This window comes from Ornithorhynchus anatinus, chromosome 20, assembly GCF_004115215.2.
Source record: "Ornithorhynchus anatinus isolate Pmale09 chromosome 20, mOrnAna1.pri.v4, whole genome shotgun sequence".
In the NCBI taxonomy this organism is placed as follows: domain Eukaryota; kingdom Metazoa; phylum Chordata; class Mammalia; order Monotremata; family Ornithorhynchidae; genus Ornithorhynchus; species Ornithorhynchus anatinus.
Window position 1 is genome coordinate 2,668,478 of NC_041747.1, and position 12,660 is coordinate 2,681,137.

General features: G+C 50.7%; 1 protein-coding gene across 2 annotated transcripts in view; it reads right to left on the reverse strand.

Moving 5' to 3' along the window:
• Window positions 1–12,660, reverse strand: part of FLT1 (fms related receptor tyrosine kinase 1) — a 93,056-nt gene that overhangs the window by 47,906 nt on the left and 32,490 nt on the right. For both annotated transcript variants that reach the window (XM_007664112.2, XM_029047930.1), the window contains exons 5-10: window positions 11,387–11,549; window positions 11,160–11,296; window positions 9,434–9,608; window positions 7,450–7,567; window positions 5,043–5,212; window positions 4,636–4,795 (exon numbers count right to left, since the gene is read on the reverse strand). In XM_007664112.2, the coding sequence (XP_007662302.2) occupies window positions 4,636–4,795; window positions 5,043–5,212; window positions 7,450–7,567; window positions 9,434–9,608; window positions 11,160–11,296; window positions 11,387–11,549 (923 nt within the window). The remainder of the gene's footprint in view (window positions 1–4,635; window positions 4,796–5,042; window positions 5,213–7,449; window positions 7,568–9,433; window positions 9,609–11,159; window positions 11,297–11,386; window positions 11,550–12,660) is intronic.

Genomic DNA, 12,660 nt, shown 5'->3' on the forward strand with positions numbered 1-12,660 from the left:
CGCAAACCATATAGCAATGCAATTAGTCCGCCTCTTACAGACTCCCAAAATGATCAGCCTTCCCTGTATTCTATCAGGAACAGCAAGACAAAGAGCCCAGTTAATCCTAAGAGGAGGAGCATCCATTCTCTCAGCGGCCCACAGAGCCCTAGCCCGCTAGTTTCCATCAAAGTCTGCTTCCGAGGCAGAGTTCATATTCCAAATAGAGTGGGATACGGACTGACCCTTCCCTCAGAGATTAGAGAGGAGACTAGTTTTGGAAAAAATCTACTTTGAATCCAAGCGAAGAAGCGACAACGTCCTCTGTCCACCTGCATCTTGTTCCAGTGGTGTAGGCGCTGGAATCGCCCTGGTCGTGGTCACCTCTGTCCCTCTGGGGTTTGGGGCTGGGGCAAACAGACAGGAAGCGCTTGCCCCACACTGGCCAGCGGCATCGAGGGCGGCTCCGAGGGCAAACTAGGACAACATCTGTGGAAAACCCCAGCGACCGCTGACGTGGTAGCCCGAGGCCCAGTCTTGCTGTCTGTCTGTGGCCTCAGAGACTGAGCCGGAATGTGAGGATAAAGACTGGCAACTCGACCCTGGCACCGTTCTGTCTTGGTGAGCTGAATTCTTAGCAAGTTTGACCCCAGATGCCGTGGGAATGGTTACGTTATTGCCATATGAGAAACCAAGGAAAAATGTGTTTACCAATTAGGAGAGAAAAACCACTGGAAAAAGAATTGCAACCCCCTCTCCACCCCACAGCACACGTGTATATATGTACATATCTATAATTCTATTTATTTATATTAATGTCCATTTACCTGCATTGATGTATATCTATAATTCTATTTATATTGACGTTATTGATGCCTGTTTACTTGTTTTGATGTCTGTCTCCCCCCTTCTAGACTGTAAGCCCATTGTTGGCAGGGATTGTCTCTATTGCTGAATTGTACTTTCCAAGGGCTTAATACAGTGTTCTGCACACAGTAAACGCTCAATAAATACGAGAGAATGAATGAATAGAGGCTAGACAAAAAGATCATCCTTTTCCTAGGTCAAAAATAAAGATGCACCAGCTTCTTTCTGTGTCCTGGACCGAAAGCTAGTCCTGCTATTTTGCAAAAGGGAAACTGAACAGCAGAAAGGTTGATCACTTGGGTCAAAATCACTCAGTAGGACAAGAGCAGCAACAAGGACAGAACCTAAGCTCCTGGCTCACCCTTGAGGCTCTTAACAGACCTCCACAAAGCCTGGCCAGGGTCCTCAGAACTCAGAGAAGCTCCGGAGAGTTAAGGAGAGTTAGAGGGAGGAAAAGGAAGAAGTTAGGAGGAAGCAGGAAGCAAGAACTGCAGGAGAGAAGAAACTGGTGGCACTGGCCCAAAACAAGGGTAGATCAGACAGTCTGATTTTTGTGCTAGAGTAGACGAGGTAGATAGGGTTTTCTGCAGGGGTTGTAGGTCAGGTAGCCAGGTTTTTTTGCCCACCTAGGGCACCCAGGCCTCCAGCTTTTGGCCTTTGATTACCCTGGCAACAAAGAGGGTGGAAGCGGATGCTCTCTACTGTTTATAGCAAGGGAGTCTACTAGAGTCAATCAGAGAGAAGTACCCCACCAGAAGGTCCCACCATCAGCTCTTGGGCAGCCAGTGGACTCTGCCCTCCCTTCAACTCCCCCTTTGGGTCCCGGACTTAGGTGACATCCCTAAAGGGGCTGGCAGGCAGTGAAAGGGAAGAGAAAGAAGGAAGGGGGAGAGAGAGAGCAGAGTGTGAGTTCCTTCCAGGCAGGGACTGGAGGTCTTCTTCAAGTGAACTCTCCCAAGTGCTTAGTGCAGTGCTCTGCCCCTAGCTGGGGTCAATCAATGCTATCGGTTGGCTGGCTGACTGTGAGGAAAGAGAGGTGGGTTGATGGTTCGAGAGCCAGCCAGGCATGGATGGGCCACAAGTTCTGGCTGTGAGGTCTCCCCTGACAGAGAAACTTCTATCCCCAGCCGCCCAGGAGGAGAAAGAAGAGCCATCCCGATCCAAACATGACTGCTGCGTCTGCCGGCTAATGTGAGACTTTCTTCTACGCGGGAATTTGCATTGTTCCCGGAGGCATACAAATCCAACAGTGTCTTTTCTGCCTCTGCTCTTAACTAGCTTCTGGATGACAATGGGGCCCAGCCAGCTGGTGGAGGACTCAGAGGGGCCAGGGGCCGGAGGCTTCCCTCCTCAAAGATGACCCGAGTCCAGGCACGGACTGAGGCAACCGAAAGACCGAACTGGAGAGCCACGTGGGGAGGCAGCAGGGCCGGCGGGGCCCCGATCCCGCTGCCGAAGCACCGGGGGGAATCTGCTGCATAGAATCCAAATCCTGGGAATTCTCCTGAGGGTAAATACAAGTTAATCCGGTTGGGGCTCACCGGCTTAATTCCCATTTTACAGATGAGGTAACTGAGGCACAGAAGCGCAGTGACTTGCCCACGTCTCAGCCATCCGAGGCAGATTGCCCAGTCCGCCCGCGGCAGACCACAACACAAAACTGATACCGAATGTGGTATTAGTTAAGCGCTTACTACATGTCAGGCACTGTTCTAAATGCCGGGGAAGATACGAGATACTCAGGTCAGAAGTAGTCCCTGTCCCGCACGGGGCTAAAAATCTAAGTAAAAGGGAGAACAGGTATTGAAACCCATCTTAAAGATGAGGTAACTGAGGCATAGAAGTTAAGTGACTTGCCCAAAGTCACACAGTAGACAGGTGGCAGAATCAGGATTAGAACCCAAGACTCCCAGGCCTGTGCTCTTTTCACTAGGCCGCACTGCTCCTAACGTCCAAGAGTCTTGGTGAGAACTCATCTCGGGCTGGGGTGGTCTCAGGCTGGCGGTGGCACTGCCCCCTCGCTCCCCCCGCGGAACAGGACAGTGTCCTAGACACCCCAGCTCGAGCCCAAGTCCCGCTAACATTTTTTCATCTCCATTTCTGGCTAGAAAGTGAATGGGACTTAAGCAAAACACTTCTAGTAGTGAAGCTGGTGGTGACAGCGGTATCTATTGAGTGCCCACTGTACTGAACACCTAGGAAAGGGCAGCAGAAGGGAAGCACTCTCCCCACCGGCAATGAGGACGCACGGATGGGTGGGCTGCTCTACATCTCAAATTTTCCACTAACTCTCTCTTCATTTTCTAGTTTCTAGCCTTCGGCCGGCACAAAGCTCGAGAAAAATGCCTACCGCTGACCTGGAAAATCATCCACCACCCAGAGATACAGTGGGGAGTCGGGAGATACTGGACCAGCCAAACCTCCCCGGACAGAGACAAAACCCCTTTTACTAATTTACTGGCAGGAAATCCTGACTGGAGGATGCCAAAGATTTGCACGGGAACCCCTTTTGGGGGCACCCGCCTTTGGGAAGCACAACGGAAAACCGCAGACCTTTTTCTGTCCCTGCAACTCATGAGTCGAACAAAAGGTAGAGGCGACTTTTTTTTCCACAGCTCGGAGAGTGGATTCCTTCCACTGACATACGGGAAAAGTCCCTCGTGGCAAGGTTACTACTAATAATGACAATCATGGCATTTAGTAAATCCTTACTATGTGCCCCATACCACGCTGGGGCAGATACAGATAATAATCAGACCGGACACAGTCTTCCCCTCACCCCCAGCTGGGACTTCCAGTCGAAGAAGAAGGTTTTCGCAATGTGGGAAAAAGCAGGCGACCCAGGAAACCACCGCTGCCGGTTCTCTCTGTTTAGATCACACACTGAGTAAAGCCTCAGTCCCCGGGGGAGGTAGAGCAAGTATCCACGGTCCCATCATACAGATGAGAAAACTGAGCCTCAGAGAGGTTAAGTGACCCTCCCGGGTGTTTCCGGAGCTTCCAATTCCATTTGGGAATGATTCTGTGATCCCTGAAATGCATTCTTGGAATCGGGGAACTCGTCAGCAAAAAACAGGTCTCTCTGGACAGAATCCCTACCGGTGACTTTCCTCCATTAGTTTCCCAAGCCCAGGCAAAGGGTTAATAATTCAGGAAATGAAGACGAGCCAAAACTGCAGGAAGAACTTCGGAAGCCAAATAATGGGCCCTTCCAAGTGTTTATGCTGGAAATAGGGTTTTTTTTTTCCTTTTTCTCCCCCCCTCCCCCATCCATCTTAAAGCAGCCTAAACAATTCATCTAAACCGAGCAAAGGAAAACAAAGGAAAAAAATCAGGCCAAAGTACTTTAAATCAAGTTTCAACGACGTCCCGGCGGTCCAAGCTCTGGCAACCTACCTCCTCCACCACCAAACATCTCACTGAGGCGGCTCGAATGTAGCCGGGTGGGGCCACCGACCGCCTCGCCTCTCCCCCGACCCCCGGCCCTGCCCTCTCACAGATGCATTCACGGCCACAGAATTGGCCAAATGGCCGGCAGGGAAGAAGAGCAGTAGGGGCAGGGAGCCTGGATAATCTACCAACCGCACCATCGGACCTTGGAGAGAAAGCCACTCACACCCCGGCTCATTTCCCACTTCTCCAGCCCCGACGGAGGATAAGAAAACCCTTGCTCGGGAGGCGAGGTCCCCCCCACCAGTGACCGCGGGAGTCCCTTCTGCTCAGGAGGAGAATTCCCCCCCAGGAGCTCAAGGGCTCTTTAAGGCCAAACGAGGGAACCAGCAGCCTTACCTTGCTTTGGAATGATTCTGGCTACAGGGATGCCAAATCCACCTAATTGTAGGCCGGGGCACGCCATAAACTGTGCAAGTCAGGACCTGCCTGCTGGCCAGCGGGTGGAGATTGGGATCTGGAAAGGACGACACGGCTTTCTCATAGATCTGTGGCTTCACTGCAAGGAGGACAAAAGTCAAGGGACAGGTATCAGCAGCTGCAGGGTCACCCCACGGATTTCTCCGCACCCGCGGCCCATCGGCTACTGGGGCGTGCGGGGAGGCGAGTGAGACTCATTCGTGACTGCTGGACCAGGTTGGGGGGATAGACCCCCGCAGCCACCTCGGGGAGGCTCCCCGATGTCCGTGACGGGGCCTCGTCCGATCCCAACCAGCCCGCAAGAGGTTGCCGTGCGGCCAACGTACCGTTCACGATCAGAGGGATGGTGAGATTCTTTTTTAAACTGGACTGCCGGATGCCCAGCGAGATCGTGTAATCCCCCGCGTCCTCTTCGGCCACATCTTTGATGAGGAGGGTGGAGCCTCGGGCCGCGTAGCGGGTGGACCTCTCGGACGCCGGGAGGCCGTCCTTCAGCCTGGGTTCGAGAGAGCAGGGTCAGTCAGCAACCCCTACTGGACCTGAGCGGCCTCGGTGCGATGACCAAGCAGGGCTCCACCTTGGTGGATTTGGACTCCGTAACAAACAGAATAATAACTACTATCATTACGGTATTTATTATGATGGGAAACAGCACGGCCTCGTGGAAGAAACACGGTGCCTGGGAGTCAGAAGACCGGGGTTTTAATCCCAGTTCCGCTGGTTGCTTGATAGGTGACCTTGGGCAAGTCACTTAACTTTGTGCCTCAAGTCCCCTCAAACATAAAGTAGGAATATCTTTTCTCCCTCCCACTTGGACTGTGAGTCCTATGTGGGACAGGGACTGTCTGCCCTAATTAACTTGGACCTACTCCAGCTCTTACAGCAGTGTTTAACGCATACTAAACGCTTAACAAATACTATGAAAAAGAAGAGAGAGCGCTTCTGGTGTGCTCAAGCACTGTGCTAAGTGCTGGATCCAGTGTAATCAAGTCGGGACACAGTCCTCATTCTACACGGGGCTCTGAATCTCATTTCATCCCCATTTCAATGATGGGGAAACTGAGACACAGAATGCTTGGTCGAGGTTCCCGGGCAGGCCAGTGGCAGAGCTGGGATTCGAATCCGGTCCCCTGCCTCCCACCCCTGAGCTCTTTCCACCGGGCTGCCTGCTCCTCTATTAACCTTCCACACTCCAGCTATCAACAGTCCTAGCATAGTTTCTCTCTCCTCCTCTGACTGTGAATGGCCTCTGGCTGTCAGGCTAGACTGCAAGCTCCCTGAAGGCAGGGTCCATGTCTCTTCCTCCTTTGCACTCTCCCAAGGGCTTAGTACAGTGCTCTGCATAGAGTAGGTGTTCAGTAAATCCCCCCCCGATAATTGGAAAACTAACAGCAAAGGCGCACAGACGTTCAAAGGGGTTCCGTGTCCGTCATTCTGCACCCGCCACTCGTGGCCAGAATGTAGTTTCTCCGAGTTGGGCTGTCGGGGGCTGAGTCAGAGCACAAACTAAACGATTTTGAACTTCGCTCTAGGAATTCTATGGACTAGAAACTTAAAACCACTCTTCTTATTTTGAGGATGATATTAAAAAGGGGGAAACATATGAAAGCCATTTACATTTCCCCCTCCTAATCCTCCAGTTGTTGCTGCAAATTTGGTTGCTTTTGAACATAACAACACTCCTTCAGCGTGAGGTTAGAAACGAAAATAAACTAGCTGAGAATAATCAGAACTTGGCCTATTTGTGTATGTATAGATTGTTTTCTTTTGGAGGACACACCCACTGTTCAAATTCGATATCTTTGGCTCAGTTTGTGGCATTCGAAAGTGATTTAACAAACCAACTTGGAGATTACGAATTGATAACATTGTTTTCTGTAAAGGTGCAGGGCTAATATAAAAACCTGCTCAGGGGATTTGTGAATATGCACCGCGTGAGCCAAAAACCGCTCAAACCCGCTGAAGTAGGTGCAACGGTCTGTTCAAAAAATGGAAATAGTTCCCATTAGCCCGTACCTCCTTGAGGATAGGAAATGCAGGTCTCTAGCCACATTTCATTTTAAAACTAAGACTAGAAACTTGAAACCCAGACACGACTATTAAAAAGAATGATTTTCAGTATCTTTATCCGATGTTAGAGCAAGATGCTTGGCCATTATTAAGTCACATAATAATAATATTAATGATGACAATAACACAACAACAACACTATTTGTGAAGTGTTCTCTATGTGCTAGGCACTGGGGGAGATACAACATAATCAGATCAAGGACAGTCTCTGCCCCATGTGGAACACCTGACCTATCTCTTTCCCATTTTGCAGCTGAGGAAACCGAGGCCCAGAGAGATTAAGCGACTTGTCCAAGATCACACCGCAGACCAGCGGCAGAGTTTCGATTAGATCCCACGTCTCCTATGCTCTTTCCACGAGGCCCTATTGCCTCCTACACGTCCGGGAAGGAGACGAACGTTATCGGAGATGGAGAGATTAGATCTCAGTGAACTTGCCCAGGGAGGGGATGGTAAATTTTTAGTGAGAATTTGGGAGGCGCGGAGAGAGGGAAAGAGCCCTTCCGCTCTTTCGTCTCCTCTTTCCTGCTACATAGGCTGCCCGGCACTGAGTTTACGGCTGCTATGTCCAGGTGACTCTGGATTATTTTTCCCTGGAGGCTGAAGGATTTCCCCCTCCTCTAGGAAGCTCTGGAATTGCAATGAGAAGAACCGTGGGCCTACCATATGATCTCCGGAGAGGGGAACGCCTTCACTTTCACAGAGAGCCGATAGGAGCGCTTGCCAGCTACGGTCTCAAGCACCTGCTGCTTTCGAGGTTTCACGGTGATGAACGGTTTTTCTTTGAAAGAAGGAGGGACAAATACTTTAGCCTTACAGAGATTAACAGGATCTATTCATCCCTGCCCTGGAGGTGGGCGAAAATGAGGGCCGGAGAGATGGGCCGATCTCTCCATCACCACAGACACTTCAACATGTTGGGTCAGTCCTGGGAATCGCCCCTTTCGGTCAGTCTTTGTCAACCGGGGACAGGCCTCCTCCTTGACTTTTGTCAAAGCGAATGACCGAAAATGCAGGAGTTGCGTGACCTCTTGGTTTTGCCACAGGACGCAGGTCAGCTGGACTGTTGTAAAGGATTTGGGGACTGTCTGCCCGAGGCCATGAGCCTGCCTGTTCCCCGTGTGCTGCAGGGACAGAGACCACAGTGGGCTTGGGTGTGTGTAGCAGCAGAGATGGCTGTGGGCGCGTGTGTGTGATGGCAGAGATGTCTGAGGTCACGTGTGTGGCAGAAGAGACGATGGTGGGCATGTGTGTGGTGGAAGAGATGGTTGTGGGCATTTGGGGGGTGGAAGAGATGATTGTGGGCATGTGTGTGGCAACAGAGAGGGTGAGGACCACAGAGCGAGTGTGAGGTGTGAGAACACCTCCCCTCCCCCAGCATGCCACCCCATCCCCACTGATGTTCCCAGAATGCCAAATGAGATTGGGATGGAAAAGAAGAGGCAGGACCAAACCAAATTAAACCCAGGAGGAGGAGGAAAGTAGGGAGAAAATTTCCTGGCCAAGGCAGTGAGGGCAGAGGGAATGACTGATCTGCTAACTATCAGGAGCTGGGAGAAGAAAGTCAGGGAATGGAGGAAGGAGGGTCAGGAGAAAGAGGAAGAAGCAGTAAGACCATACAACAGTTGGCTGTCCTCCTTCTTCTGCAGTCCTTCCTGCATAGCTGTGGGGAGCTGGGAGGGGGCCGCAGGACTGGAGAAGGACCCTGGAAGGGCCGGGGCTGGGGGGAGAGGAGGGAGGTTGGAGTGGGTCATGGGGAGGGAGCTGGAAAAGGTCATGGGGGTAGGGGCTGAAGTAGATTTAGGAGGGGCTTTCAGGAACTGTGGACATTTCTTTCAGAAACTCTAATTCCTTAAAGACTAGGCGGGCTTCCCTAAAATGTGAATGAACTTGCACAGCAGGAATTTCACAATAGCTCACACTATAGTGTTCAGCGTTCCGCTCTCATTTACAAATCAACTGCATGAGGGCAAATGTGCATAATCATCTCTAAATACACCAGTTGCAAAAAAATCTCTCAAATGACATAGGTTTGCCCAATAGGTAATAAGGGGAAAGGGGCAGAGCACGCACAACACACACAATTAAGAACTAGGCCCAGATACTTGGAGAGGTACAAACTGAGACAGAGTCAGAGGGAGAAAAGAAAGATGGAGAGTCACACTTTTAGGAAATCCAGGAAAAAGAATTGAACACACCCAGATCTTCTCATATTCGTACCAATAAATGTTTCTGGGCAAAAAAAAAAAAAAAGCAAACTCAATTTGACTTCCTGGACCCCTAAGTCTCTGAAAGTGTGAGAAGTAGATGTCTGAGAACAGCAAGTCTGGCTTCCAAGTTACAAAGAACATCGAGCAAAAATAAAAGCAAAGAAACTCCTCCAAGGCCAGGCAGGAAATGATGCCGGATAGAGTGAAATTCAGTGGAGGTTTAACGTGGATCTGCTTTCCAGACTGTGAGAGGCAAATTTATAATATCGTCTTTGGTGAGATACACAACCAAAGCTATATAGGACAGAATCTCTGATCGCTTCAAAGGTGTTTTAGGAAGGCTGATGGCTGCAGCCAGAACCTCGCTGGGGATATGGGGAGGGAGGAGGGGCCAAGCCCAGCAGGATACACGTCTGTCTCCACAGCGTGTTTCTTACCATAGACGTGCACTGTCTCGTTAACAGATCTGACGGACGGCCCGCTCTTCACTTGACACGTATAAAGGCCTTTGTCTCGGTGGTTCACTTTATCAATTACAAGAAAACTGTAGAATACATTGGTCCCATACTGACTTTGGTCGATGCGTTGTGTGATCGAGGCCCTGCTGTGTGCCTAGAGAGAAAACGGCCATTTAGTTGGAGCCAACTTTTAATCACTGTAATGATGATGAAGAGAGAATCCCAGCCAAACTACCAGGATTCAAATCAGTGTCTTTCCAGGACAAGATACAGTGATAACGAAAGCCTGCTAAAGGTTTAAGACAGGATGAAGACATTTAAAAATCCCTGTGAAAAGCCCAAGGAGTTGGTCTGCCTCATAATCAGGTCTCCCTGGATGGGAGTGAGTACCCTGGAGGGGCCGTTGGCCAGCAAAGCCAACAGAAAAAGTTAATAGGCCCCTCTTAGATTCCTGCCATTATCTCTGAGAAGTCTCTCCCCACCCAATCCCAAAAGACTGTAATCCATTAGAGGACAAACTCCTTGAAGGCAGGGAATATGGACCTTAAGTAGCACTCTCCCCAGCGCTGAGCACAGTGCTTTTCACTCAGATGTTCCAATACGATTCATTGATTGATTATCCGAGCAGACGGTGAGCCTGTCCCAAGGGCAGAGCCAGTGTTGACCCCCCCACCGCCTCCCTAATACCGGCTCCGCCTTGGCTTCCTGGTGCCCCCAGGGAGGAGTGGACGTGAAACAATGGGGACAGACGTGAAACTTTGGGCAGATTTCCCATCAAGGGACCATACCTAGGTGCCCTTTGCAAATGGCCGTCACGGACAGCTCAGCTCGGGTTTGGGAGTTACGGGTGGCACTGCTCAAGCTTGCTCCGATCCTTAGCCCAAGGAGAGACGCAAACGTCCCGCTGACACAAGACACGGGGGCAGTCCGTCACATAAACCAGGGTCTCTTTACTGAGATTTCCATCGGCCTACCTCCTAACTGGGTGTGCCCACAGAGACACCGCACGGTCCCTGTTTTTCGTTCCGAAGGACAGCTCCCGCTTGCTGGCCCCTACTGATAAATTTCTCTCATTGCCGGATCCCAGTGGAAAGTTCCCCTGGATGAAACCGGCCCATTTCCTCCCCCGCATCGGAGTCGGGCGGAAAATGCCAGGAGCACAGAGACGTCCGGAGATAATCGCCCCGGGGATGCCAATCTTGAAACAGAGAGGGAAACAGGAACCCCGGTTCCTCTCTCAGGCAGGTCAGCCACTGGGAGAAGAGTCGGCTGGCCCTCCCAAGAGGAAGGGTGTTCCGGTAATAATAATTATAATAATTGTGGTATTTGTTAGGCGCTTACTGTGTGCCAGGCACTGTACTAAGCGCCGAGGTAGAAACAAGATAATTGGGTTGGACCCAGTCCCTGTCCCACATAGAGCTCACAGTCTTAATTCCCATTTTACAGATGAGGGAACTGAAGCCCAGAGAAGTGAAGTGACTTGCCCAAGGTTACACAATAGATAAGCGACCGAGCCAGAATTAGAACCCGTGACCTTCTGACTCTCAGGCCCATGCTCTACCTACTAGGCTTCACTGCTTCTGGTCGTCACCAGAGCCCGGGTGACTCAACCGGATTTGCCAGCTTTGAGAAAGCCTCACCGAATTTTCCTAGAGGAGAAAAATCCTGAGCAGGGAGAGGAAAGGGGGTTAAATAGATCACTCACTTTGCCCGGGTAACTCCACGTCATCTGGACTCTGGTATTCAAGGCAGCCGTCACAGTACAGTTGAGGGACAGAGTGTGACCTCGCAGCAATTTGATTGGATTCGAGGGGTCCACCTGAACGTCGATAATCGTATTGGCTGCAAACACACCACAAGAGAGGAAAGTGAATCTCAGAGCCAGGCTCCGGACAGTCCTATCCCGTATCGCGGCTGCAGGACGTCACTCACTTGGTCGGTGGGTGAGATATTTTGTGCTATACAGAACCCCGTTGATCGTGGTTTCACAGCTCAGGAGTCCTATGAATTTATACGTCGCCTTGGATATTATAAAGCCTTTCCGGCTATCCCAGATTATGGTCTTCCCGTCTGGAATCAAGGTTTCTCGTGGAAACTGAAACAGGAGAGGATAAGAGTCAAACCAAGTTGTACCTGGCCCGATGGTGATCCTTTGTTCATTCCCAAGCAGCTTGGATATACCTGCTATTTTCATCTTCAACGGAAGAGTTATCCAGAGACAAAAATCACCACTTGGTCCCAGAAAACTTTTCCTTTTGAGCTGAAAATCCCCAGATTTACAGATAAGGTAACTGAGGCACAGAAGAGTTAAGTGACTTGCCCAGGGCCACAGAGCAGATGAGTGGAAGAGCTGGGATAGAACCCAGGATCCCTGCTTTCCATGCTCATGCTCTTTCCACTAGACCACATCAGTTCTCTGCTTCCAAAACTTTAGGGAAGTATTTCAAACCCATTGGGCCAAGATGCTCGTTGAGAGTCTGGACCTGGCCATTCCAGGAACTGCTCCTCATAGATGCCCGCCTCGGAGAAGAACCAGCTTGCAAAGAGATAGTGACCTGCTTTTCGGAATTAGCCGAACACCCCGCTCTGCTAATTTTGCGGAAGATGACCAAGGCACTGTGCCATTCTGCATTTTGAAAGACTTTACCACCAACCGAGGATCTCTAGCAATGACACAGAGCTGAATGCTTTTACTGAATTCTGCTACCTAGTCAGCACCCAACCCCATGACCCAAGGCGAGAGACAAAGGGAGTAATCCAAGACAAAGAGGTCAGCGTGACCTTTAGGAGACAGCAAAGAAGAGCCGGGGTAAAGCTTCAGGCCAACTCAAAATCCCCAGAGCTGTTGCTGTCCAACTATCTAGACATTGTTAGACCTAGATTTACTCCGGGGGCCTCATCCAACTTTCAGAAAAGTTCCAACAGTGTCACCTGGGTGCCACGCCTGATTTCAAATGAGCTCACGGGACCACAATGGGGATGCAATCCGTCCACCTGCATCAAAGTGATGCTTGTCACTTGCTTTTCTCACCGAGAGGAATGTGGGAGGGGAATGAAGGGTGGCAGGATCCCCAGAGAGCTGCTTCAGGGCCAACTGAAACGAAGGGGGCGGGGGGCCATGAACAAGGAAGACAGAAGAAATGATCGAAAGCCCCAGTGAAGTAAAATGTCAGATGAAGCGGCCGAACTGGAAGACAGCAGTGGAA